General features: G+C 34.3%; 1 protein-coding gene across 15 annotated transcripts in view; it reads right to left on the bottom strand.

Annotated features, from left to right (window-relative positions):
- Window positions 1-24,247, bottom strand: part of DYNC1I2 (dynein cytoplasmic 1 intermediate chain 2) — a 62,353-nt gene that overhangs the window by 21,285 nt on the left and 16,821 nt on the right. For 4 of the 15 annotated variants that reach the window (XM_055289721.2, XM_055289720.2, XM_055289719.2 and 1 more), the window contains exons 4-10: window positions 21,144-21,288; window positions 15,660-15,719; window positions 13,069-13,184; window positions 2,028-2,123; window positions 1,656-1,818; window positions 1,446-1,545; window positions 823-948 (exon numbers count right to left, since the gene is read on the bottom strand). In XM_055289721.2, coding sequence (XP_055145696.1) covers window positions 823-948; window positions 1,446-1,545; window positions 1,656-1,818; window positions 2,028-2,123; window positions 13,069-13,184; window positions 15,660-15,719; window positions 21,144-21,288 — 806 coding nt within the window. Of the gene's footprint in view, window positions 1-822; window positions 949-1,445; window positions 1,546-1,655; window positions 1,819-2,027; window positions 2,124-13,068; window positions 13,185-15,659; window positions 15,720-21,143; window positions 21,289-21,955; window positions 21,974-24,247 lie in introns of all 15 variants that reach the window. The other 11 variants (XM_063644698.1, XM_063644704.1, XM_055289729.2 and 8 more) reach the window with 5 other exon arrangements.

Genomic DNA, 24,247 nt, shown 5'->3' with positions numbered 1-24,247 from the left:
CTTTAACTTAATGCAACCAGAAAAGGCTTGCAAATTCTAACCTTTTACTAAATCTATTTTAAAAATCTGCATCTGTTTTCTACTTCAACCATATGTTTCTACTTAAAACTATCTAGTTCCGGCCGGGCGCGGTGGCTCACGCTTGTAATCCCAGCACTTTGGGAGGCCGAGGCGGGCGGATCACAAGGTCAGGAGATCGAGACCACGGTGAAACCCCGTCTCTACTAAAAATACAAAAAAAAATTAGCCGGGCGTGGTGGCGGGCGCCTGTAGTCCCAGCTACTCGGAGAGGCTGAGACAGGAGAATGGCGTGAACCCGGGAGGCGGAGCTTGCAGTGAGCCGAGACTGCGCCACTGCACTCCAGCCTGGGTGACAGAGCAAGACTCCGTCTCCAAAAAAAAAAAAAAAAAAAAAAAAAAAACTATCTAGTTCCAATTCCTCAGGCCATGTATAAGTAATTCAGTGGGCCAACCATCTAATTGTATATTCACAAGTAAGTTCCTGGGAAACTCCCCGTAGGAAAGACGTTTTATAAAAGATTCCTTTTATACAGTCAATCACCATAACAGAAAATCACAACTGCAAAGGACTTTAGGTGTGATTAAACATTATAAGAAATGTCAGAAAAGCTACAAAAGGCAGATCACGTTGAACTGAGAAGTCTTCAGTTTTCTGTTAACATCTGTTTGCAAATATGGAGTGGTTTAGTAAAATGCCCATCCAATGAAATCATTATGTTGACAAGAAAAGAAAAAAGGCACTTGTCTTAATTCATCAATGAATTCTTAAACTTGAGGAAGACTGCTAAAAGACCACCATACCTGGCAGTGAAACACATACTCTGGGGTAGTTTTTTTGTATTTCATATTCCATACAAGGGCCACACCATCAGGCTCATGAGGGGCATCTTCATTGTTGTTATAGGAAGCCACAAGTAACTCCGGATACTGCTCAGAAGAATCAAGAGGAAAAGAAATGCTACGCATAATAAGAACTGTTTTATAATCCTAGTTATTTGTCTTTATCAGATTATTATTCTGAAAATACAAATACCTAACGTTTCATCAAGAGAGACATCTCTAGCGTTATGCCTACTGGGACATTAGTACAATTTTAAATTAGAACAGTTAATTATTTTAAATGTTTTAATGTTAAAACATTTAATTAAAATATGTGTCCAAATTTTACACAAAGGATTTGGTGAGCAACTGAAATTAGTAAAACTGGCCTGTATCATAAAGTCCTGAATTTCAAATATAAATAATGTTTCTAATCTTTCTTCCAAAGTACGTAAGATGAGTATGTTAACATTAGAACTATCATCCATTAATTTTAAATAACACATATTGATTTATTATACAAAATTCCGATAATTAAAATAAAATGACCTACTAATTATAATTTTAAAAATGAGTTAAGAGCAGCCTATTTTGTTATATTTTACCTGAGATGACCAATCCAAACAACTAACAACCCGATGCTTTGACCAACGTTCGTCAAAAAATTGTCGATTTAATGACAGTTTAGCACCTGCTTGAATCTCTCTACAAAAAAAGACCAAACCCCCCAAAAAGATGGTTATAACTTTTATCACTCTTAATCTTAAAGTAATTTAACACTACTGAAGCTAAAAATCTTAGCAATTAAACATTACCCTTCTTTGTCTTCCAAATCTCTCCCACTATAGTCAAAGAAGATGTTAATTTGCTCAGAAAGAGCTCTTTCTACAATTCTTGTAGAATGGTCAAAGAAACTTAAAAATTCCTCAGAGTGCAAGATTTGTTGCTTTTCTTCTTCAGTCAGCTCATGAGGGGGAGCTGGAAAATAAATAATTTTTTGAAGTATGATTTATGTCAGGCAAATCATATCAACTCACTATCACAGTATGGATCAATGAATGTTACACATTATTTTTCTATCAGATTCACTTATTTGATTTACAGCATTTCATCCTACTTTAATACATAATAAAAGGAATCTTAACAGAAATCAACAAAATGTTTTGAAGTTTAATTCTTTAAGATACCTTTACTATCATTTTCCTCATCTTTCTTTAAAGTTTTCTCTTCTTCAGGTTCAATAGGTGGTTTAGGAGCCACTACATCATCATCTTCCTCTTCATCTGAAAAAAAAAAAAAAACAACAGAATGACATAATAAATTATTATTATTATTTTTATTATTATTATACTTTAGGTTTTAGGGTACATGTGCACGATGTGCAGGTTTGTTACATATGTATCCATGTGCCATGTTGTTTTGCTGCACCCATTAACTCGTCATTTAGCATTAGGTATATCTCCTAATGCTGAATAAATTATTTTAATGAAAATAGCTGGTAACTTTTGAGACAGTATTTCAGAAGGTATCACAACTCCCAAGATACAAGCAAAAGTAAACCACTGACTGGACAGAACAAGTACAAATAATAGGGATTTTTATCAACATAATCAAATAGGTGGAACCGCTTGGTTTTTATACATACCTATGTGGTACCTCAGCAACAGCCATCCTAAATTCTGTAGCTAAACTGAAATAAGATATATAAGCAACTAGGATGAATTCCTCATGAAGTGTCTAAAAGCTTGCAAGCATTTATCATTCTAGACAGAACAACATGCAACTCCTGCATAGTTTTATATAGCATGCTGACACATTAATGCTGTAGAATGAGGAAAATCAAACGTCTAAAATAGCCTACAGAGCTGGCTGCTTACTTGTGATCTGAAACCATCAGTGTCTAATGGGCCTTCATAAGGCATAAAGATGGCTTACATTAACTCTCAGGTTGCTATTTGAGAGGCAGATTTTGAAGATAATAGCTATAAGACCACATTTTCTATTCTGTCATTTTAAATGCAAGTCTCATTATCTATTGTTACATGATGTGGCAATAAGCACTTAAAATAATGTTTTCTTAATTTGAATAAAAGTATACATTGGGATAATATACAATGTTTATAAGACTTCTAAAAAATTACTAAATCTCTTACATGCCAAACCAGGAAGTAATTTAAAATCATTTATTTTAAAATGTTATAGAACACATAACCCTGCCTACCTTTTCTTTTGCTACACACTGAGATGAGTTTTTATGAAGAAAATGTTTATTTTTATTGCCTAAACACATGCGTTACTTGTCTATAAGGGAAAGGCAGCAGGCATCTGCACCAGAGTGCAGCTCAAGTAATGACAGCCTATTCAATAAGGGGACTTTACTTGCTATAGTCATTTCCCTGACTCATGTTCAAAATTATCTAAAACACACATACATACGATGTACACAAAAGAATGGTCAAGAATGGGAACCAGCTGCCAAGTCATGGTCCCAGCAGCCAGGCCAGCTGACTAGATAGCAACAACCAGATGGCACTGCTGGGATTGTGTCTTTCTGCTACAAGGTGGCAATGGGATGGCATAACATTCTTCCGCTTCACTGCTTCCAATCCTGTGTCTCTCCCCAATGGCGGGCCTGTGCAATTACCAGCACTCCAGGAGGCCTACAGACAAGTCTTTACCCTGCAAACAAAATGCAGCTTGTAGGCCACACCAGCTGCCAAACCACACACATAGTGTTAGGTTTAGAGAGCTATGAAAATCTTTCTAACTCTACAGTATAGGCGATAAAAATATAACTGTACCTGTGGAAAGAAAGCTTTAAATGACACTGTATAATGCACACAATGATACAACCTCCAACTTAATCAAAATGATAATGACGTATGCCAATCCTACATTACTTGAAATTGAGCGATTTTTACGTTCTGACAAGTTTACAGAACTAGGATAAATGGCACGAGTGATTTCAATATATGCTCATACTTTTGAACCAAATGGTGAAGGTTAAAATTTTTCCTTTCAAGGGCCTCAATCAGCCACAAAGGAAAACAGTAATCACTGTCTTTTCAGCCAGCCTAACCACATTTGTCAGCCCTTTCTCCGTCAATGCAGCCAGAGCAATCAACCTGCCAAACATTCAGAAAGGAAAAACAATCTGAAAATACAGGGTATAATGCACCTGCCAGGGAAAATGGCCATTTCAAGAAAAGCTAGTGATCTCAGTGACCCTGCTGAGGAGGCGGTGGTGCAAAGGGGAAAGAACACGTAAAAGAATTCTTAGTGATCGCCACTCTCTTGCACATTGACACTTCCTTACAAAGCATGCCAATTATAGCTTTTGTGCTACTTAAAAAAATGAAAGCTTTTTGGGGCAAAATAATCACATAGAGAAACAGAAAGACACTACTCCTTTTTAGATGAATTCTCATATACAACGAATTACTAATCTGAAAATAGTATAATTGGTAGCAATTCTATACTATATTACTCAAGCATTAGAATGAAATTCTTCCATAAAGTCACCTGCAGGTATAATGTAATAAAATAGTTTAATTACATTTAACTTACAAGTTGTCTTTTAGAATAATAGGACATCTACTTCAACTAAAAATTCACTGTAAGAATATACATATATTTTCTACTTTCTGCTAATGCTACCAGTTATCCTAATCAAGTTTGTTTTCTAGTAGGGTTCACTGTATGTAAATCCTAAAATCAAAGATAGGAATTTTGAATCACCCAGGAACAGGTCATTCTTGAGCACTATGAATTATAAATTACAGCCTCCTACCCACATCTTATTCTCCTCCTTCAACTTTGTTGTATTATATGGCCTCTAAGTACCATTTCCAATGACAGGTGTCAAATTCCTGTCATAATGCATATGGTCAGTACTTTAGTGCTAAGTGACCTCATAATTTACATATTTAACAGAAAAGATCTTGTTTATAGACACTCTTTTCCTCTTAAAATTTAAAATGTAGATGAAATATGTCAGACAGTGATCTATATCTGTGTACTATACAGCATTTGCCATGCCTATTTGTCCATATAAGTTATTTCAGTTGTAGCTGAATCATGAGTATCAACTATTTAAATACATGCTCTCAGGGTTTTATTTTAGAATTAAAGTACATACCCTCCCTTTCTACATGGATTAAAACCAGATTTTAAAACTATCATTGGTACTTAAGCTTCATAAAAATGATTAAATAAATTTCAAGGAACATAAAAACAAAGGATAATGCTGTTCTTAAAAACTGTAAAATGCAATCTTTTTGCTATAAGGTTGATCTTAAATAATTATCAAATTTACCAAATATTTGGCAAAAATGCGTAACATCAGATTAAAGAATGTTCTTCTGAAACAAATATGCTTTTCTTGTTATAAGCTAATATGATAGCTACCAAAGGACTATTAACATGGCCAAAAATATAAAATTACAGTTCTGAAGATTTTCTAAGCTAGTTCTTATTACATGATGAGCTATATTTAAAACTGGAAAAGACTGTAACAGAGCAGGAAGACTGAAAAATGGGGCTGCCATGTCACATCAATTTATTGATGAATATTCATTACAATATGCTAAGTGGTTAACTCCATGCTTTCTCTGACAAGGAATCTAAGGTTATAAACTGAGCAGTAAAGAGTGCATAAAAGTAGCAGTTACTTTTAAAATGACAAATCCCTTGTCAATGAATGCTAAAACTAGGTTTAATGAACCACTGAATTTCTACCTTGAGTTAACATCAAAATTGTGATGTATTTTGGTGAGACAGAAAGAAAAGCTGTTTTGTAAATTAAGCTGCACCTAGAAATAACACCAAAGAATGAAATTCCAGTTGTTGGAATAATCTGTTACAATGGAGTAAGTTAATCAAAGTTAAATCATCTGTGAAATGGGTGGCTTTTGTTAAACTGAAGGAAGGAGCCTTCAGAGCAAGTTTTCTCATCTGTACCTCATAGTACATTTAAGATACATTTTACATTTAAGATACCTTTAAGCTAAGCTAAGAGTATGCCACAAAGCATACTTTGAATTATTTTAAAATATTACAAGACATTTAAAAGGTAATATACAGTATCTTAGAAAATCCTTACTGAGCAAACATTGCTACTTATGAATCTATCAATTTTAATGATTAAATCTCAATACGAAGTGAAAAACAAATCCCATCATTAGTGCACTGTTGTTTAGGAAATATGTTTGTTGTCTATCAATTTACTATGTAGTTTTATTGTACTGGTGCATCCCATTTTAAGATAATTTAATATCCTATGAAAAATTCCTAACTTACAAGGTAGTCTGATTATTCCTGGTATAAAGGAAGCTGACACTGAGTTCGAAAAGTCAGGACATTTGCTGCATATAAAAATATGATTTGACTTATAAAAATTCAACTTATGAATAACTTCACAAACATCTATGAAAATATTAGAGGAAAATGCTTTAATCATTAGTTTAAAAATACAGATTACACAGGAATGATTTTCCTTTAATATTTTCAAAAAATCCCTTCTTTTCTGGGTCAGCTTCATTTTGAATCACTCTATTTCAATCCACTTGTCCATCATTTCATCTTCTCATACCTTACTCTTTAAAATCAAATGCATATTAAAGAGAATCTTCATTGGGACAAAGTTTTATGAATGTATCAATGGAATCCATTCCTTTTCTTTTTTTACACCATCTAGAATAAGATGCAAGGTCACTTGGGTTTCTTTGGCTCTTCAACAAGGGAAAATACACAGCTGACTTTTTAATCATTAACGATTTCAATATAGATGTAATGCTAACTTTGCAGGAAAATAAGAAAAGATTAATAGTTTAATTATACCACTTCCTTTAACACAAAATTTGTCTCTCTGTAGTTTTTTTTTTTTTTTTTTAAGAGATGGGGTCTTGCTATGTGCCTAGGCTGGCCTCAAACTCCTGGGCTCTAGTGATCCTCCTGTCTCAGCCTCCTGAGTACCTGGGACCACAGGTGCACACCACCTTGACCAGTCACAGTCCTTTTTATATAAAATTTGGGTTGTATTTTGGCAGTATTAGCACCCTTACATAGGTCTTGTTATCTGTGATCTCATCAAATATTATATTTTTCTGAGGCCAGGGTTTCAGATATGCTGATTAAAGTCTTTCAATCAAGATTAAGAACAAATGCTTCAATTTTCAATTTTGTTTATATTCTTATAGGTCCTCTGAGGGTTAAAACTAATTTATTAAATGTGTTATTCATTCTAGGATCTTTTAAAAATCCATTTAATTAATTTATTTGAGACATAGTCTCACTCTGTCGCCCAGGCTTGAATGCAATGGCATAATCTTGGCTCAATGCAACCTCTGCCTCCTGGGTTCAAGCAATTCTGCCTCAGCCTCCCAAGTAGCTGGGATTACAAGTGTGTGCCACCACACCTGGCTAATTTTTGCATTTTCAGTAGAGATGGGGTTTCACCATGTTGGCCAAGCTGGTCTCAAACTTCTGACCTGTGGTGATCTGCCCCACCTCGGCCTCCCAACGTGCTGGGATTACAGAAAAATCCATTTTAGATAAAGGCGATGTATTAACCAGAAGGCATACAAAATTGGTCTTCTGGGAGTGAACTCCAAATGTTAAGATCATGCAATAAGTGATTACAAGATATTCACATACATTAATATTCTACATACAATAAAGCTAATCAACAGGTATTGAAGAAAACATATCTGGCTACTAAGCCAATACCAACAGTAATTATAAACTCCTTCACAGATAAGAAAGTGGAATGGAATAAGAGAAATGGCACTTCACTAGAAATCAAGTGCCAGTTTCTGGATGTATGCCTGATATTCTCTGACGGTGGACTTAGACTCACCAATTAATCTCCCTGAACCTCAGTTTCCTCAGAGGTAAACAAGCTGATTTGATTAGGTAACCTTCAGGATTTCTTTTTCCTTTAATAATCTTTCAAAAAATAGCAAAAAAAAAAAAAAATCCATACAGAAGAAGTGAATAAGAAAAAATAATGCCATTTTTTCAAAAGAGCTAAAACTTTTCCAGGAGTGTATCCGTGGGCACCACGTTCCTGCCAAGAGAAGCTTTTCACCTGCTGAGAAGAAAATCGACTGAAGTCACGTGGTGCTAGTCAATTTCATTCACAGTAGGCGCTTTAAGACAGCAAAGCACCGCAGTTCAGAAACAGTGCTACCACCTTACAGAGTAAACTGGAAAGCAAGAAGGTGGCCAGAAGAGGGAAAAAGAAAAACAAGGCAGAATAAAAACTGCTTTTTTAAAGGAATAGGCTAGGCCATTTTTATTTTAAAAAAAGAATACAAAAGAAAGATAAGAGTTAAATCTACAACCAATTTTTACCTTCAATTTGGTAAGTCACATTACTTCTGCATGGATTTTACTGCCTACCGAAGTTTAATTTGCTGTCTGTTACACTCCAATTGTGATTTCACCAGTTTTGTTTTATGGTGAGTTTTGGAATTCATTACGTAATTCTTAAATGGGAACCAACCAGGCAAAGTTTGAGAACCACTGTATTAAAGTGATGGGTAAGCACAAGAACAGTTAAGCACACAGTGTTTCCATTATAAAATCTTAATTTTAAGGTTTTTCTCTTTCTCTCTTTTTAAAACTTACACACTTTAGGAAAAGAAACTTAATGTAAGAGCTCCAGACATGAAAATAACTGTAATGAAATAGAAAAGAAATTATCCTTTTTTTCCCCAAAGGATACTGCCCAAATATCTCATTTTTATAACTATTTCCAAAGGGTAAGGATAGCTCCATGGTATCAGGATGCTTTTTTTTCCCTTCTCCTTCACTTATATACCTCAACCTGTAACTAAAAGGACAATAAATCCAAAGAAAGGATAATCTAGTGCCTTTACATAGAGCAAATACTCAATAAGCTTGTAGAATCAGTGCTAGATAATATAACTAAACTACTTACTATAGGTTACTATTATAAAAACATGAGTTGCTACTTCAGTGGTGAGAGAAAGCACAACTTAGAATCAGTGCTAGATAATATAACTAAACTACTTACTATAGGTTACTATTATAAAAACATGAGCTGCTACTTCAGTGGCGAGAGAAAGCACACCTTAGAATCAGTCACATTTGGTTTACAATCACAGCTACTAGCTATGTGATGCTTGATAAACTACCTCTTTCCGTTTCAGCTTGTGTGTAAACAAAACCAATACCTAACTTTCAGGGTTTTGGTGACAGCATTATAGATTATGCAAAGTGTCTCACACTATGCCTGATAAGTGGTAGGCACTTCTTGGTGTTATAATCTTTAGTCACCAATTTAAATAAGAAGTTTGGAGACGGCCAGGCGCGGTGGCTCAAGCCTGTAATCCCAGCACTTTGGGAGGCCAAGGCGGGCGGATCACGAGGTCAGGAGATCGAGACCATCCTGGCTAACATGGTGAAACCCCGTCTCTACTAAAAATACAAAACAATTAGCCAGGCATGGTGGCAGGTGCCTGTAGTCCCAGCTACTCGGGAGGCTGAGGCAGGAGAATGGCGTGAACCCGGGAGACGGAGCTTGCAGTGAGCTGAGATCACGCCACTGCACTCCAGCCTGGGCCACAGAGCGAGACTTTGTCTCAAAGAAAAAAAAAAAGAAGTTTGGAGACATATTCATTGGAACCAAAATATTAACAATGGGTTGTACACAGCAGTATCAAAGACATTTCCTCTCTATATCCTTTCTGTACTTCTAAATTCTCTACAATATACCACTACAGTAATTAGAAAAAACTATTTTTAAAAAATGAAAATAGTTGAAAAAAATGAAAATCTTGGCTGGATGTGGTGGCTTATGCCTGTAATCCCAACACTTTGGGAGGCCAAGGCGGGCGGATCACTTAAGGCTAGGAGTTTGAGATCAGCCTGGCCAACATGGTGAGACCCCCATCTCTACCAAAAATACAAAGATTAGCTGGCAATGGTGGCACACGCCTGTAGTCACTGCTACTCAGGAGGCTGAGGCAGGAGAATCACTTGAACCTGGGAGGTGGAAGTTGCAGTGAGCTGAGATGGCACCACTGCATTCCAGCCTGGGAGACAAAGCGAGACTCTGTCAAAAAAAAAAAAAGAAAAAAAAAGTCTTCACTTAAACTGGATATAACTATAGATATAATAGGCATTACTCAAAATAGTTTCAGAATACTTTATATTTGAAAAAAAATCCAAAACGCATTGTACCATAAGTATGATAGTGTAACTAAAAATACAATCTCCAAATTATCAGATGAAGAAAAAGGCCTAATTTATTTTTTTAAATGAGTCACTGTACGTTCATTTTGGCTATTCTGCTCACTTTCTGAGTTAACGTATCTACTAATGTAGCTCCTAAAAGGCAGACATAATAATACTCACCAAATTAATATACTAGTTAATAAAATAATATTTTCTAGAAATTACAGAATCCTGCAGTATTAGTATTCTCATACTGAAAGCTCCACACTTTCTTTCCTTTCTTTTTAAAAAAAGTTGCTTGTGTCTCAATCAAGTTTACCATCAGTGTTTTTCTTCTGTTAGGATGAGGATCTTGCATCTACAAAAGCTATCTTACCAACCAATGGAACAGCAGGAATGAAAACAATGAACACACAGAACATTTACATGGTCAAGTAAAAAGTACTTGGACATGGCCAGGCACAGTGGCTCACACCTGTAATCCCAGCACTTTGGGAGGCCAAGGTGGGTGGATCACCTGAGGTCAAGAGTTCGAGACCAGCCTGGCCAACATGGTGAAACCCCATCTTTACTAAAAATACAAAAAATTAGCTGGGCGTGGTGGCAGGCACCTGTAATCCCAGCTACTCAGGAAGCTGAGGTGGGAGAACTGAGCCAAGATGGCACCACTGCACTCCAGCCTGGGTGTCAGAGCAAGACTCCATCTCAAAAAAAAAAAAAAAAAAATACTTGAACAAAAATGTTATACCGATTTCCTCAAAATTTTGAAAGTGTAATTATATGTATCATAATGTTGCCTCCTTTTGAGAAGAGTGAAAGGAAAAGTTTAATGTATTTATTTCATTTCCATCCTCAGAGGGCAGCAAAAGGAGAGTAGTTAAAAGTGTCTGTGATGATCTACTATTAAGTCAAAAGGTGGTAAATAGTTACAATCCTAATTTTCTTTTTTTTTTTTTTTAAACAGAGTCTCGCTCTGTCACCCAGGCTGGAGTGCAATGGCGCAATCTTGGCTCACTGTAACCTCTGCCTCCTGAGTTCAAGCAATTCTTCTGCCTCAGCCTCCAGAGTAGTTGGGATTACAGGCACCCACCACCACACCCGGCTAATTTTTGTAGTTTTAGTAGAGACAAGGTTTCACCATGTTGGTCAGGCTGGTCTTGAACTCCTGATCTTAAGCAATCTACCTGCCTTGGCCTCCCAAAGTGCTAGTACGGGTGTGAGCCACTGCATCCGGCCACAATCCTAACTTTTTTTAGGTTTAGGCAAATATGAAAATTTAAAGATTTTCTTTGGTAGTAGACAGGGATTTCAAGGATTTCTTTTTTTTTTTTTTTTTTTTTTATTATACTTTAGGGTTTTAGGGTACATGTGCACAATGTGCAGGTTTGTTACATATGTATCCATGTGCCATGTTGATTTCCTGCACCCATTAATTCGTCATTTAGCATTAGGTGTATCTCCTAATGCTGTCCCTCCCCCCTCCCCCCACCCCACAACAGTCCCCGGAGCGTGATGTTCCCCTTCCTGTGTCCATGAGTTCTCATTGTTCAATTCCCACCTATGAGTGAGAACATGTGGTGTTTGGTTTTTTGTCCTTGCGATAGTTTACTGAGAATGATGTTTTCCAGTTTCATCCATGTCCCTACAAAGGACACGAATTCATCATTTTTTATGGCTGCATAGTATTCCATGGTGTATATGTGCCACATTTTCTTAATCCAGTCTATCGTTGTTGGACATTTGGGTTGGTTCCAACTCTTTGCTATTGTGAATAGTGCCGCAATAAACATACGTGTGCGTGTGTCTTTATAGCAGCATGATTTATAGTCCTTTGGGTATATACCCAGTAATGGGATGGCTGGGTCAAATGGTATTTCTAGTTCGAGATCCCTGAGGAATCGCCACACTGACTTCCACAATGGTTGAACTAGTTTTTGCTTACCTGTATTTCCTGGCTTTCTGCAATGAATACAACTTTTGTTTTTCCTTAATGGAGAAACATGGTAATTTAATTAAAAATTTAAAAATACATTAATTTAAACATCTGATAAAATTTCCATTCTAAAATTGTTAACAGCTCTAAAATCCATAACTCATGTGGTGGTAAACTCTGACATGGTAAAGTCAGAGGTAAAGCTATTTATAATCATTACTTATCTCACTTAGCATGTTCATATGCTTTGCTGCCAAAATATTAACGCCCAAAATACTATTAGAGTGTTAACATATGATACATATATTTTATTACTTTTATATAATCTGAAAAATTTGGAATTCTAATATATATGTGGCCCCAAAAGCTTCAGATAAGACATTGTGAAGTGTATTAGGGATCTCACATAAATCTTTTTTTTTTTGTACGATATAAATTCATTAGCCTCACTGGGAAAATGAGATCATAGTACTTTATGCTTGAATCGTTAGCTATTTGTAATGCTTTCTGGTTTAAGAACCAAAGGGTCTCCACATTCAATAGGTCTGTGCATACGTCCCCATATCATACACAAATTACAGGCTACTAACTAATCAACAAAATAGAGCCCCTATATCATAAGAGAAAATTTAAGAATTAAGTCTAGATTTGTTCATTAGTATGAATAACATCAGGGTACAGTATGCTATTCAGAAATAATTTCCATGACTTTGTTTACTATGGGACCCACTCTCTTTTGGGGAAGAATTATGCTCAATGACAGAAATAGAACATTCTTAAGCTTTTCGGCTTCCAGAAGCAGTATACATTAATGACAAAATAAGGGCTGAAATACTTAAATTTATGTCAATAAAATTAAGAAACCACACATACAGCTTACAACGCTAACGTCTAATAAGTTTTAAAACTCCAAAAAATGAAGACATAAATACAGAAACTGTAAAGCATTAGTTTTCTCATGTTTCCCCAAGAAAATATGCCAAAACACAAAAGCAAAAAAGAAATAAAACAAAAATCAAAGGAAGAAAAGAAGAATCTATGTATTTAACACAGGTGCTCAATGACAATTATACATACTAAGGATAGATATTCACCTTCTTTGGGTTGAGCCATAACTGGAGTCTGAGTTTCCTTTGTATATGTGACAATTTCTCGAGGAGGAAAGTCGACTTGCGTGATTTTAGCCATTCCAAGTTTAATAGGTCCTCGTCTAAATTAAGTAAATACAAATACATTTTAACTACATCAAACCATGTTATTTTCAAAAATTAAGAATTAAACAGTCATTTGCACCCAACATTGTAATTTCAATCCATTTTATTCAAGAAATTTTAGATGAACAATAAATTGGCTTTATTTTAGCAAAAGAATGAGAAGGTAGCAAAAGCAAAAGGTATTTCTGAATCATTCAGTGTTTTTATTTTTCATTTTAAAAAGGCAAGTAATTTCATTTTTTAGAACAAATGTGCGGGCAATAATGAAGTAAGAGAATAGGAACTTCAGAGTGGACCACCGAATAAGGTGGTTGTAAGAACTGGTTTCAGCTGGGATATGGTTCTTTCTGGACTTTTTTTAAGAATCAGACTGGATATCACTCAGACCACATTTAGCTGCTTGCGCCACTAGAAGAATTCAGCTTTATGACTGAAAAACAGGTTTATGTTGAAAGCTTTTTTTCTACTTATATTTGGCAGAAATTGAGAATTATTCCATCAATTTGGACTTTAAAATGAAATATTTAAAACTTTTAAATCTCTAATCTCTGCATGATCAATACTGTCCTTCATTCATATATGGACAAACTAAGGTCCAGATATTCTACACTTAGACTAAAGCGACAGATCTTTTTAATACCATAAATCTACTAAAGTCACTTCTTTTTAAGTTAAATACAGGGTATACATTCTTTTTTGACAATGGAAGAGAGCTGTGGCTGAGGAAAATGAACCAAAAGAAAAATATATTTTATTAGCTATCTGGGAGATCTTTTATTGGTTTTATTAGATGTTTAAATTCTAAACCAAATAAAGTATGCTTCCAGACTCCCAAAAAAGTTCTCAGTGATGAAGCTGCCTTAAAAGGATATACAATAAAGACACTGCTGCAACTTTCAGAATATAAAGCAGGCTATCACTGGTAATATAACTTTTTTCTTATATAAATATTCTTTTCAGTTCTACTTAGTAACTAAATCCAAGTCCTATACAATCTAATAAAGCATAATAAAGTATGAAGTATAATAAAATTAGTACATTTTAAAAATTAATGTTCCAAAATGTGGGCCATAACAATTTTTTAATGTCTTTTCTAGTTTAGAAATAAAAAAGAAAGGGAAAAAAAAAGTATAGTCAAAGAATTAAGTGGGCAATTTAAGTAATCTGAAGTAATCTAGAAGTCTAAGAATAAAATTTGAAATAAGAAACTTTATATTCTGATTTTTAAGATGCAAATTATATAAAAAGTAAATCACTCACATAGCTGGAAAAAAATCATCAAGCCAACAATATTAGGAACCAATTACCAACTTGAATGCATACAGAGTCTAACAGAAAAAAACATAATACTAAACAAACAAAATATTCCAAGATTTTATAGGAGGAGGTGGGTAGGGAAGTAATACCTCACTTATCCAAAAGCCACTTTTACTGAAAATAAGGAAGCAATGGGAGGCAAGAGGGGGAAGCCTCAGTGTGGCCAATACAGAGGGCTTCCAGTTCATGTACAAGAAACTCATGTATTTTTCTTACATGCCTCAAATCAAGGCTTATTTACCTTACTTTAGACACAATCCAAAAGGTATATTCATATGTTTTCGAAGCTGTAAATTATCAGGGGAAAAGGGCTATCTGAGTCAGGTAAAATGGCAGCAGCAAACATTTATAATTTGCATTAGAATCTAGAATAAATAATTGAATGAATGAATGGATGAATAATCTTATCTCTATGTCAACAAAATTAAAAAACCATACATAACAGCTTACAACACTAACTTCTAAAAGAACAAGTTTTAAAACTCTAAAAAAAAAAGACATACAGAAACTATAAAGCATTAGTTTTCTAACATTTCGCTAAGAAAATATGCCAAAAAACAAAACAAAAAGGAAGAAAGAATTTATTTATTTAACCTAGGGGCTCAATGACAATTGTATTAAGAATATTCATTCATACATTCCTTGAATAATCTATTAATCCACTCATTCACTCATTTATTTATTCTAGATTCATGAATAGTTTTATTCTAGATTCATGAATAAATAGTAATGAATGAATGAACAGTGTAAGGACCAGCATCTCCGTTATTCTTAAAATCTTAGAAATCATCAGTGAATTTTAATACAGAAAAATAAATTAATATTCATATCGAGTAACCCTGAAAAGGTTCAATTACAAGTAGAATATTAGAAAAAGTCTGAGAAGTTTTTTAATACATCTTAGAAAACTTGTATTAAAAATGTAGAAATAATTTTAAACGTTTGGACACTTAAATGGACTTAGGGTACCTAGAACATCACATAGAATATTCTTTCACTAAAGATACTGGATAAATGAGGTGTCACAGTAAACTATAACTCTCGTCCTTACTACATGATACAATATTATAAACTTAAGCAAAATAAAATTAGGACAGTTTCACAAAGAATCAAATTCATTATAAAACAGGGAAGGTAAAAAATCTATTCAATACCCCAAATCGGAATCTGAGTGAAGCTGAAGAACTGATGGATCTGTATCCCAATGCAGCGTCCTAAATGGTTGTAGGACAACCATGAAGCATTAGCAAAAAAGGCCATAAGTTAGTCAAGCAAATACATTCTATGAATAGCTAAAGCTAAAGTACTATTCACAACTAAAAAACACATGTTCTGGTTAGTATTAAAAAAAAATCAAAAAACAAAACAAGAAATCCACCAGGTCACTCAATCATCTAGTGCATGCAATAGGCTTCCTATGGTTAAAGATGCAAGCATACAACCCAGAATAGTTAAAAGACAATATTTGCAGATTATGGGAAACTAATATTGTATAATAATAGATCTGCTTTAGAACAACTAAAGTCAGACAACCCAAGTAATTATTTATGGATAACAAGCTAGGCTATAAAATGGTTGAAATTTTAAGATTCCTAATGAAAACAAACACATTTAAACATCTTAGTTAACATATTCTAATCTTCCCCAAAGCATTACATGTGTGCAGGAAATTGTCATACTGGTAAAGGAAATGAGTCAACACATAAGCCTTTTGGTAATAAAACCAAAGACTATCCCACTGGGATACAAAATAGCTAAAGTTTCCAAAATGTGACCCTTCTGTAATTTATGGGTTAAGCACTGCCTTGGGCTTACATATCATCTGCTTGAAGAAAACAACTAAAGATTTCTGTCACTAGGAAAAAATAGATTTTTCCCTGGAAAAATATTTTATGTTCAAATGTCAATCCTAAATATTGAGTGATAAGTTTTAGCATCCCCTGCTGGCTAAGTAACTTACAGAGGATCTTTTCCACTTAAGCCAAACTTAGTTACTAATAGAACAAAACGTACTTTATCATATTGGCATTTATATAGGTTAGCAATATATAAGATAATTATGTATGGTACTGTATAATGCTCATAGTCCCCACTAAAAAAAGTTAAGCATAATACATTTAGTATTACCATTTTTCTCAAATATATTTTTCACTTATGTAAGACGTTATAATGTATAACTAGTTTTAGTTGCTACAATGTTTTAATACAACAATGGTTTTAATGGTTTCTCTACCAGCCTATATAATTTATCAAGAAAAATAATAATAAATTAATCTAGAGAAATCCCTCATTTAAAAAATATAAAGAAAGATCTTGGAATTTAAACAAGGTTATGTGTATGCAATGTAGGAAGCAGCCACAGTGAAGATCTACTTTGTACTAAGCAATAAATAGCAACAAGCTTAGGCTTTGTTAAATCAAAAGTTCTATGAGATGGTCTCCAAGGAATGTTCTGTCATTTACATTATGTAAGAGCTCTGTTATCAACGACATATAATTCCTTGTTGAGGATGTCATTTTAGTCTAAAATCAAGTAAGACTGTACCTCAAAATACAGCCAGTACTGAAAATGCACTGGACACACATGTATATGATTACATTTATTAGGGGCATCTTCAGGCATATAGAGTACAATTCCAAGTACAAAGCTTGAGAAGTAAACTGATCAAAAATGGAAAAATGGGCCAGGCGTGGTGGCTCACACCAGTCATCCTGGCACTTTGGGAGGCCGAGGTGGGCAGATCACTTGAGGTCAGGAGTTCGAGACCAGCCTGGCCAACATGATGAAACTCCGTCTCTACAAAAAATCAAAAAGTAGCTGGAAACCATCATTCTCAGCAAACTATTGCAAGGACAAAAAACCAAACACCGCATGTTCTCACTCACGGGTGGGAACTGAACAATGAGAACACTTGGACATAGGAAGGGGAACATCACACACTGGGGCCTGTCGTGGGGTGGGGGGAGGGGGGAGGGATAGCATTAGGAGACATACCTAATGTAAATGACGAGTTAATGGGTGCAGCACACCAACATGGCACAAGTATACATATGTAACAAACCTGCACGTTGTGCACATGTACCCTAGAATTTAAAAGGATTTAAAAAAAAAAAAAAGGTAGCTGGGTATGGTGACACACACCTGTAATCCCAGCTACTGGGGAGACTGAGGCAGGAGAATTGCTTGAATCCAGGAGGCAAAGATTGAAGTGAGCTGAGATCATGCCATTGCACCCCAGCCCGGACAACAGAGCAAGACTCTGACTCAAAAAAGAAAAAAAAAAAGAAAAAAAAAAAAAAAAGGAAAAAAGGAAGAAGAGGCCTGGATTACCCCACCAAATAATTGTTCCTAAATTTTTGAGATAACAAATGTAATGCAGCTTCCTAATCTGCAAAGTTAGAGAGAGATCATTTCTCATGGCCTTTTATATTTATTCATAAATTACCACCAGTCCCAACAGAAATTCTTGGCACTTAGAGTGATTCAAACACGTTTAGATAGCATATTTTATAATGTCGTATCTATTCCTACTCCCTAAGTGTACTAATCTTAGACCATCTTGGCCAACTGAAGTTGCACGTACAGGTGCATGCACACATCTCACGTCTTCATGCATTTGCCTATTATATTTCTTCTAATTGTCTTGATTCTTACATTAGCATCGTGTTTGCTCAATATGAGTTCATTAGGTTTCATTCTCAGACCTCGGCACTCTTTTTAAATGTCACATATTTAGAAATGCATTATTTCACTGCCAATATCACCATCACAATATTAATTACCTCTATGAAAGCTGGATATGATTTAGTAGAATCCATCATTTTCTATTATTGTGTGTGTGTGTATACATAAAAATGAATATATTCAGCCCTCTTGAAAATTAATGTTTCCAAGTGAGTCTGTGCTCTTGAAGGAGACAATGTACATATTAAGGTTAAAAAGATGTGGCTGGGTGCAGTGGCTCAAGCCTGCAACCCCAGCACTTTGGGAGGCTGAGGTGGGTGGATCACCTGAGGTCAGGAGTTCGAGACCAGCCTGGCCAACATGGCGAAACCCTGTCTTTACTAAAAATACAAAATTAGCTGGGCGCGGTGGTGCATGCTTGTAATCCCAGTTACTTGGGAGGCTGAGGCAGGAGAATCGCTTGAACCTGGGAGGTGGAGGTTGCAGTGAGCCAAGATCGTGCCACTGCACTCCAGCCTAGGCAACAAGAAGGAAATGCCATTTCAAAGAAAAAAAAAAGATGTAAGGTCATCTCACTCAAAAAGAGGATTTTTCTCTCTGTTAAACTCACAAGAAACCAATTTTGTATTCATTATCTAACAAGAACAAATACTTTTAAAAATATTAACTATTTGTTTTTGTGTTTTACAATTTATCATTAAAACTACACTTCACACTAAACACAGGTTAGCACACTACCCTTAGGGCTTTTCAATAAAGTCAACAGTATCTTTAAATTAATGATGTAATCACTACAATGTAAATTCTATGAAAGCAAGGACCATGAATGTTTTATCTTCTGTGGTAAACCATAGTATTTAATAAAGTTTGTAACTTAATGAATATTTGTTCTATACATGAATAAATATTTTTCTTACCATTATTACTCCCTGTATTAATTTACAATATTCTAAAAGGTCTCTAATAATCTCTGGGTTGTCCATAAAACTCATGGGGACATGCTTTAATTCACATTAATTTAAAAAACTTAAGTGTCAAAGTACTTTTGAAAGCAAATGTGCTGACACTGAATTAAAATAATCTACTATTCAAAATCAGGAACGATGAGTCATAATGTACACAGTATAGTATCTACATAAAAATAATGTATAATATCAAATAAAGACATTTAATAAATACAGTAATTTTTTATCTTGGGAAATATTTTTACTATAGTGATGCTGTAGAAGGGAAAAAAAAATGCTTTCACTTAAAAATGCCAGTTGATTATTAATTATCTAAAGGAATAGTGGCTGGGTGCAGTGGCTCATGCCTATAATCCCAGCACTTTGGGAGGCCAAGGTGGGTGGATCACTTGAGTCTGGGAATTCAAGTCCAGCCTGGGCAATATGGCAAAACCCTGTCTCTACAAAAAATACAAAAATTAGCCAGGCATGGTGGCACATGCCTGCAGTCCCAGCTACTCAGGAGGCTGATGTGGGAGGATCGTTTGAGCCCAGGAGGCAGAGGTTGCAGTGAGCCAAGATTGCGCCACTGCACTCCAGTCTGGGTGACAGAGACCCTGTCTGCAAAAAAAAATAAAAAATAAAGGAATAATAACATATTTGTATAAAAATATAGAAGTACAAAATATGAAAAAAATTTTTACCCTATAAAAATGAATTTACACTAGATAAATTGTCTTTATTCTGTAATACATACTATTTTATAAGGTAATAACATTATTTCTAAAAAGAAAATTTTGATTTTTCTTAAACGAAAGAGTTATGTCATTTACCTCCAAAGATAGTATAGCTTAGATTTGCAATTTTGGTTCTATTTGGAAAGCACTACTCAAATTCAAGCTGGCAAGCTTTATGTGCCTTTTAATTGTTAATGATAACCTGATTATTCAAGAGCTGCTTGAAGTATTGAGTTTATAGATCATCCAGCCACCTTGCTTTTTTTTTTCTTGCCCTGTCTTTTAGATATTTATTACTGGTTTGTAACTTCAACTAGAGGGACTCAGGCACAAAAAGCATAAAACTTCTAACAGTTTATGTCTTATTAAAAGGTGTGTTAAGAGATTTTCTTGGTGAGGACACGCAACTTCCTGGCCCAAAATAAGCATTCTTAATTTTGACTACCTATTTTTTCTGTGGATTTTGTGGATTTTGACTACCTATGTTTAATTTCATTTCAGAAGGTAAAAAGTATGATACCATTTAATACTCACTATTTTGTGTGTGTGTGTGTGTGTGTGTGTGTGTGTGTGATAAAGAGGAATATAAGTAGTAATACTTTTCCCAACATGATCTTTGAAAGAAAGCTGAAATCTTACTGAACTTTTGAAAAGCAAGTCCCAACATGTATGCAGGATCCTAAAACAAACACGAAATGTAATTTTACAAGGAAGATGCAAGTTCAGGAATGCTTGACAGTAAACATTCTCAATGTTGTCCTTAGCAGTTACTCCTTACTCTTGACATTTTATGCATTATTATTCTCTATCCTAATTAGCAGAACTAATGACTTAATAGAACAGAATTGAGCTGTTTAACAGAATTGTTTACATTTTCAATTACTGAATGGAGAATCAAGCACAAGAGAGAGGTTTTACACTATTTACACCCAAAACATTCATGTAATAATCAACAAAAAGTTTGTTTAAACAGAAAAATCTAAATGCATTAATATCTTTATTTTTAATAGAAAATAATTAGCATAAAACCAGTTGACTATCTAGTACTAAGTTAATTAAATGTGACAGTTAAAATATTGTAAAAAAAAAAAAAAAACAAAAACAAAATCTTTTTTTTCTCCCAATGTCCAACAGAGAATTTCTATGCCATTTTTGATTTTAAAATGTTAGGACTAATTAGACACAACTATTTAGAGTCCCTTTAAAGTATCAACAGTATTTGGGCACTGAATGCATTCTATCATTAAAACGTTAAAAGGAAAATTACTGTACCTAGATCCCACGGCGCCATCTCCAGAGTCTTGGCTTCCAGCTTCACTTGGAGTGCTCACAGATTTGGAGGATGGAGACATAGGAGGAGGGACTAAATAGTGAAATAGACAGGTATCCGCTGTTACTACACGGAGAGGTTGCTCAGCTTATGACGTTTCAAAAATAATTTAATGAAGTAATTAACAAAAAAGAAAAGAACAATGGCAAACCAAAAATCAAAAATATATGAATGAAAATGAACAGCAGAAAGAAAGGGGAAAAGACAAAAAGTTAACAATGCATGCTGAAGATTCATGCAATTTTTCTGGCAAAATGCATTTGAGCTTTATAATTTTTTTAAAAAGGCAAGATTATGGAAGGATGCATCTTCATCTCATCCATCACCAAATGTGGCCACTAATTTTCAAAGGAGAGCATTCCTTCTCCCCCTTGTAACTTTTCACTTTTAATGTCACCAGATTATAAATATTATTTACAATTGCTGCCAAAATTCAACTCTGAAATATGTTTCATTAAGTTATTTAATCTCTGGTTTCTCAAGATTTATTTTGAAATATTAACTTTTGTCTAATAATTTTTTCTTTCAAAAAGTAATGTTTAAAATGATTTCACTGCCTCCCCCCCAAAAAAGATGTCAATTTAGAGAAATGACTGCAGCTAAAGGAATGGCTCCTTTAAAATGTTCATTAGTTTCCAGCAATTTGGGTGAAAAATGCAAACAGGCCATAAAACAGCATGCCTTCTAGACATTATGCATAACATAAAGTGATGCATGCAAATAAACAAGGCAAGACTTATGGGAACTTCCTTACCCCAGTATTCAGAAAAAACTGAAGTGTACAGACAAAGATACAGACACCCAAAATATTCTTAATCCCTTCTTATAGAAAAATACACATTTTTCATAGTATATAAAATAAACAAGTGCTTTCCCCTAGATCCTCAACTTTTAACATTATATAACAACAGCTGAACGTGCACATCTCATGCTATGACATTTGTAAAACTTTTTGATTACCGTTGCAGGGAGTATAGGAGGATCATCACTGCCATCTTCTGGTTAAATTTTATCATAACTGTCCCCAATCCCAAGTATCTTTTCAAAATAATTTTTCAGTGTATGATATTAAGTGACTAATACAGTTTATGCTGAGCTGAAAGCCCTTCTTTTAATAGTCTACTGAAAAGAAGGCAAGTTCCTAGTCATATAGGAACTAAAAAAATAAGTATTTAATTAAAAGTCTGTGTTTTTTAAGACAGTCACATTCATTGAACCTTAAAATTATGTCTAAATGTTTTTACATGCTGCAGTAAAAATAGTGGGTTTGGTAATCTATCAAAATGTATAATATATTATGATGGCTCACATCTTAAACATAAGTATAAAACTGATCATCCTTGTTTTTTCAATGGTAAATTCTAATTGACACCAATAAGATTAGAAGAAAAAAAAATCACAACTAGAATATTTCTTTCCTAAGATACAGTGGCTAACTGCTTAAATTTCAAAGGACTATAAAAACATAATCAATGTTTCTAATATTGTGATTAAATCTGTCAGAAACAACTATAAGACCAGATAGCTTCCTATAGTTTACATGTAGGTGGCACTGTGGTACGTGCTGTATGTGTAATTCAAAGTATCTAAAAATGATTTTTATCTAAAGTAGAAGAATATTAATGTCCCTTAATTTATCTTAGGTTACATTTCTTCACCTTTTTGTCCATCTTTCACTGTGAGGCTTCCCCTAGTCTAAGTCCCAACTGATATAGGAATAGAGTAATACATAACAGTTGTTTGCCTACTGTGCTGTAAACACAAATAAATGTTTATTAAATTATAGTGAGGCACCACAATGTTTTCAAGATTTTTAAAGAAGAAATTTTGTATGCTTTAAATTACATACCTAATTTCATACTCAGAAAAACAATTTTTCCAAGTGTATGTATCAGAGGTTGGAAGAAAATTAGTAAAATTCCCATCAATCTATTTGTGGTGAACTAGAGAATTCGTTTTCAGTTTAACATGCTCTTCCCCCTTTCTGATGATTTCAAGTATCAATGACTCCACTGAACAAGTTCAACAGTGTTTTACTTGGTTAAAGACTACATTTTAAAAAAATGTTAATCAAAATTCTTTACAGAAACAGGCTAAATACTAATTATACAGACATAAATAGATATATTAACAGCCAGTTCTGAAATAAAAGTTTCAGAAATAAAAAATAAATCAAAAGGGTGATGCTACCATATTATCACAGTTTCTTAGCCAAATGCAAAATAAATCACAGTGACTTCAAATTTGTAATTATATAAATATCTCCATCCCAGAACTATCTTCTTTCTCCCAAATATAGTTTCAAGCCAAATGATGGAAAAGACTCTATAAAGGACTCTTAGTTATTATCTGAGCCACAGCTACATTTTGCAATAATAAATAATGTATACCACAGAAGGGACAATCCTAGAAAAAAATTATTACAAAAGGAGGAATATTAATTTTTAAAAAAGGGAATGATAGTGTTATTTGGTGACTGCTACATTTTAACCCAATTAATCTAGAAAAATCAAAGAATACTAGAATTATGCAAGAAGGCAAATACCACTATATTCCCAGACTTCAATAAACCCCTGAGAACAAATGAATGCATGCATTCAGGAGGCAAAAACAAAACAGAAACACTAATCAACTCATAGGTGCTCAAATGTAAGAAAAGACTCACTTCTGGAATTCATTTTTAAGGACGGTTTGTAAGCCTAATCAGCCTTGAAAATAACATAAACCATTACTAATTAATGTTTGCCAAGTATCTGAGATATGATCTGCTTAGTAAGAACAGTGATTCAATCAGATTACCTTTACTCCACAGTTCTGCATATAAAACAGCCTAAAACAGGCTTTAAATGGTATAAAATAAAGGAATTAATATAAACATAGGTGAATATGTTAATGAATTTCAGCTTCTTAGAAGTTTAGAGCACAGATACCTATTCTCTTCTTTGACAACTGTCGCAGAAGAAAAAAAGAAAAGAAAAAAAACTAAATCATGGCAGTCACTGATCATGTAAGTAATGTGAAAAAGACTGTACCTCTTTAACTATCC

Source organism: Symphalangus syndactylus, chromosome 8 (genome assembly GCF_028878055.3).
Source record: "Symphalangus syndactylus isolate Jambi chromosome 8, NHGRI_mSymSyn1-v2.1_pri, whole genome shotgun sequence".
Classification (NCBI taxonomy): domain Eukaryota; kingdom Metazoa; phylum Chordata; class Mammalia; order Primates; family Hylobatidae; genus Symphalangus; species Symphalangus syndactylus.
Note: the sequence above shows the minus strand (reverse complement) of the source record. Positions and strands in the feature narration are given on the sequence as shown.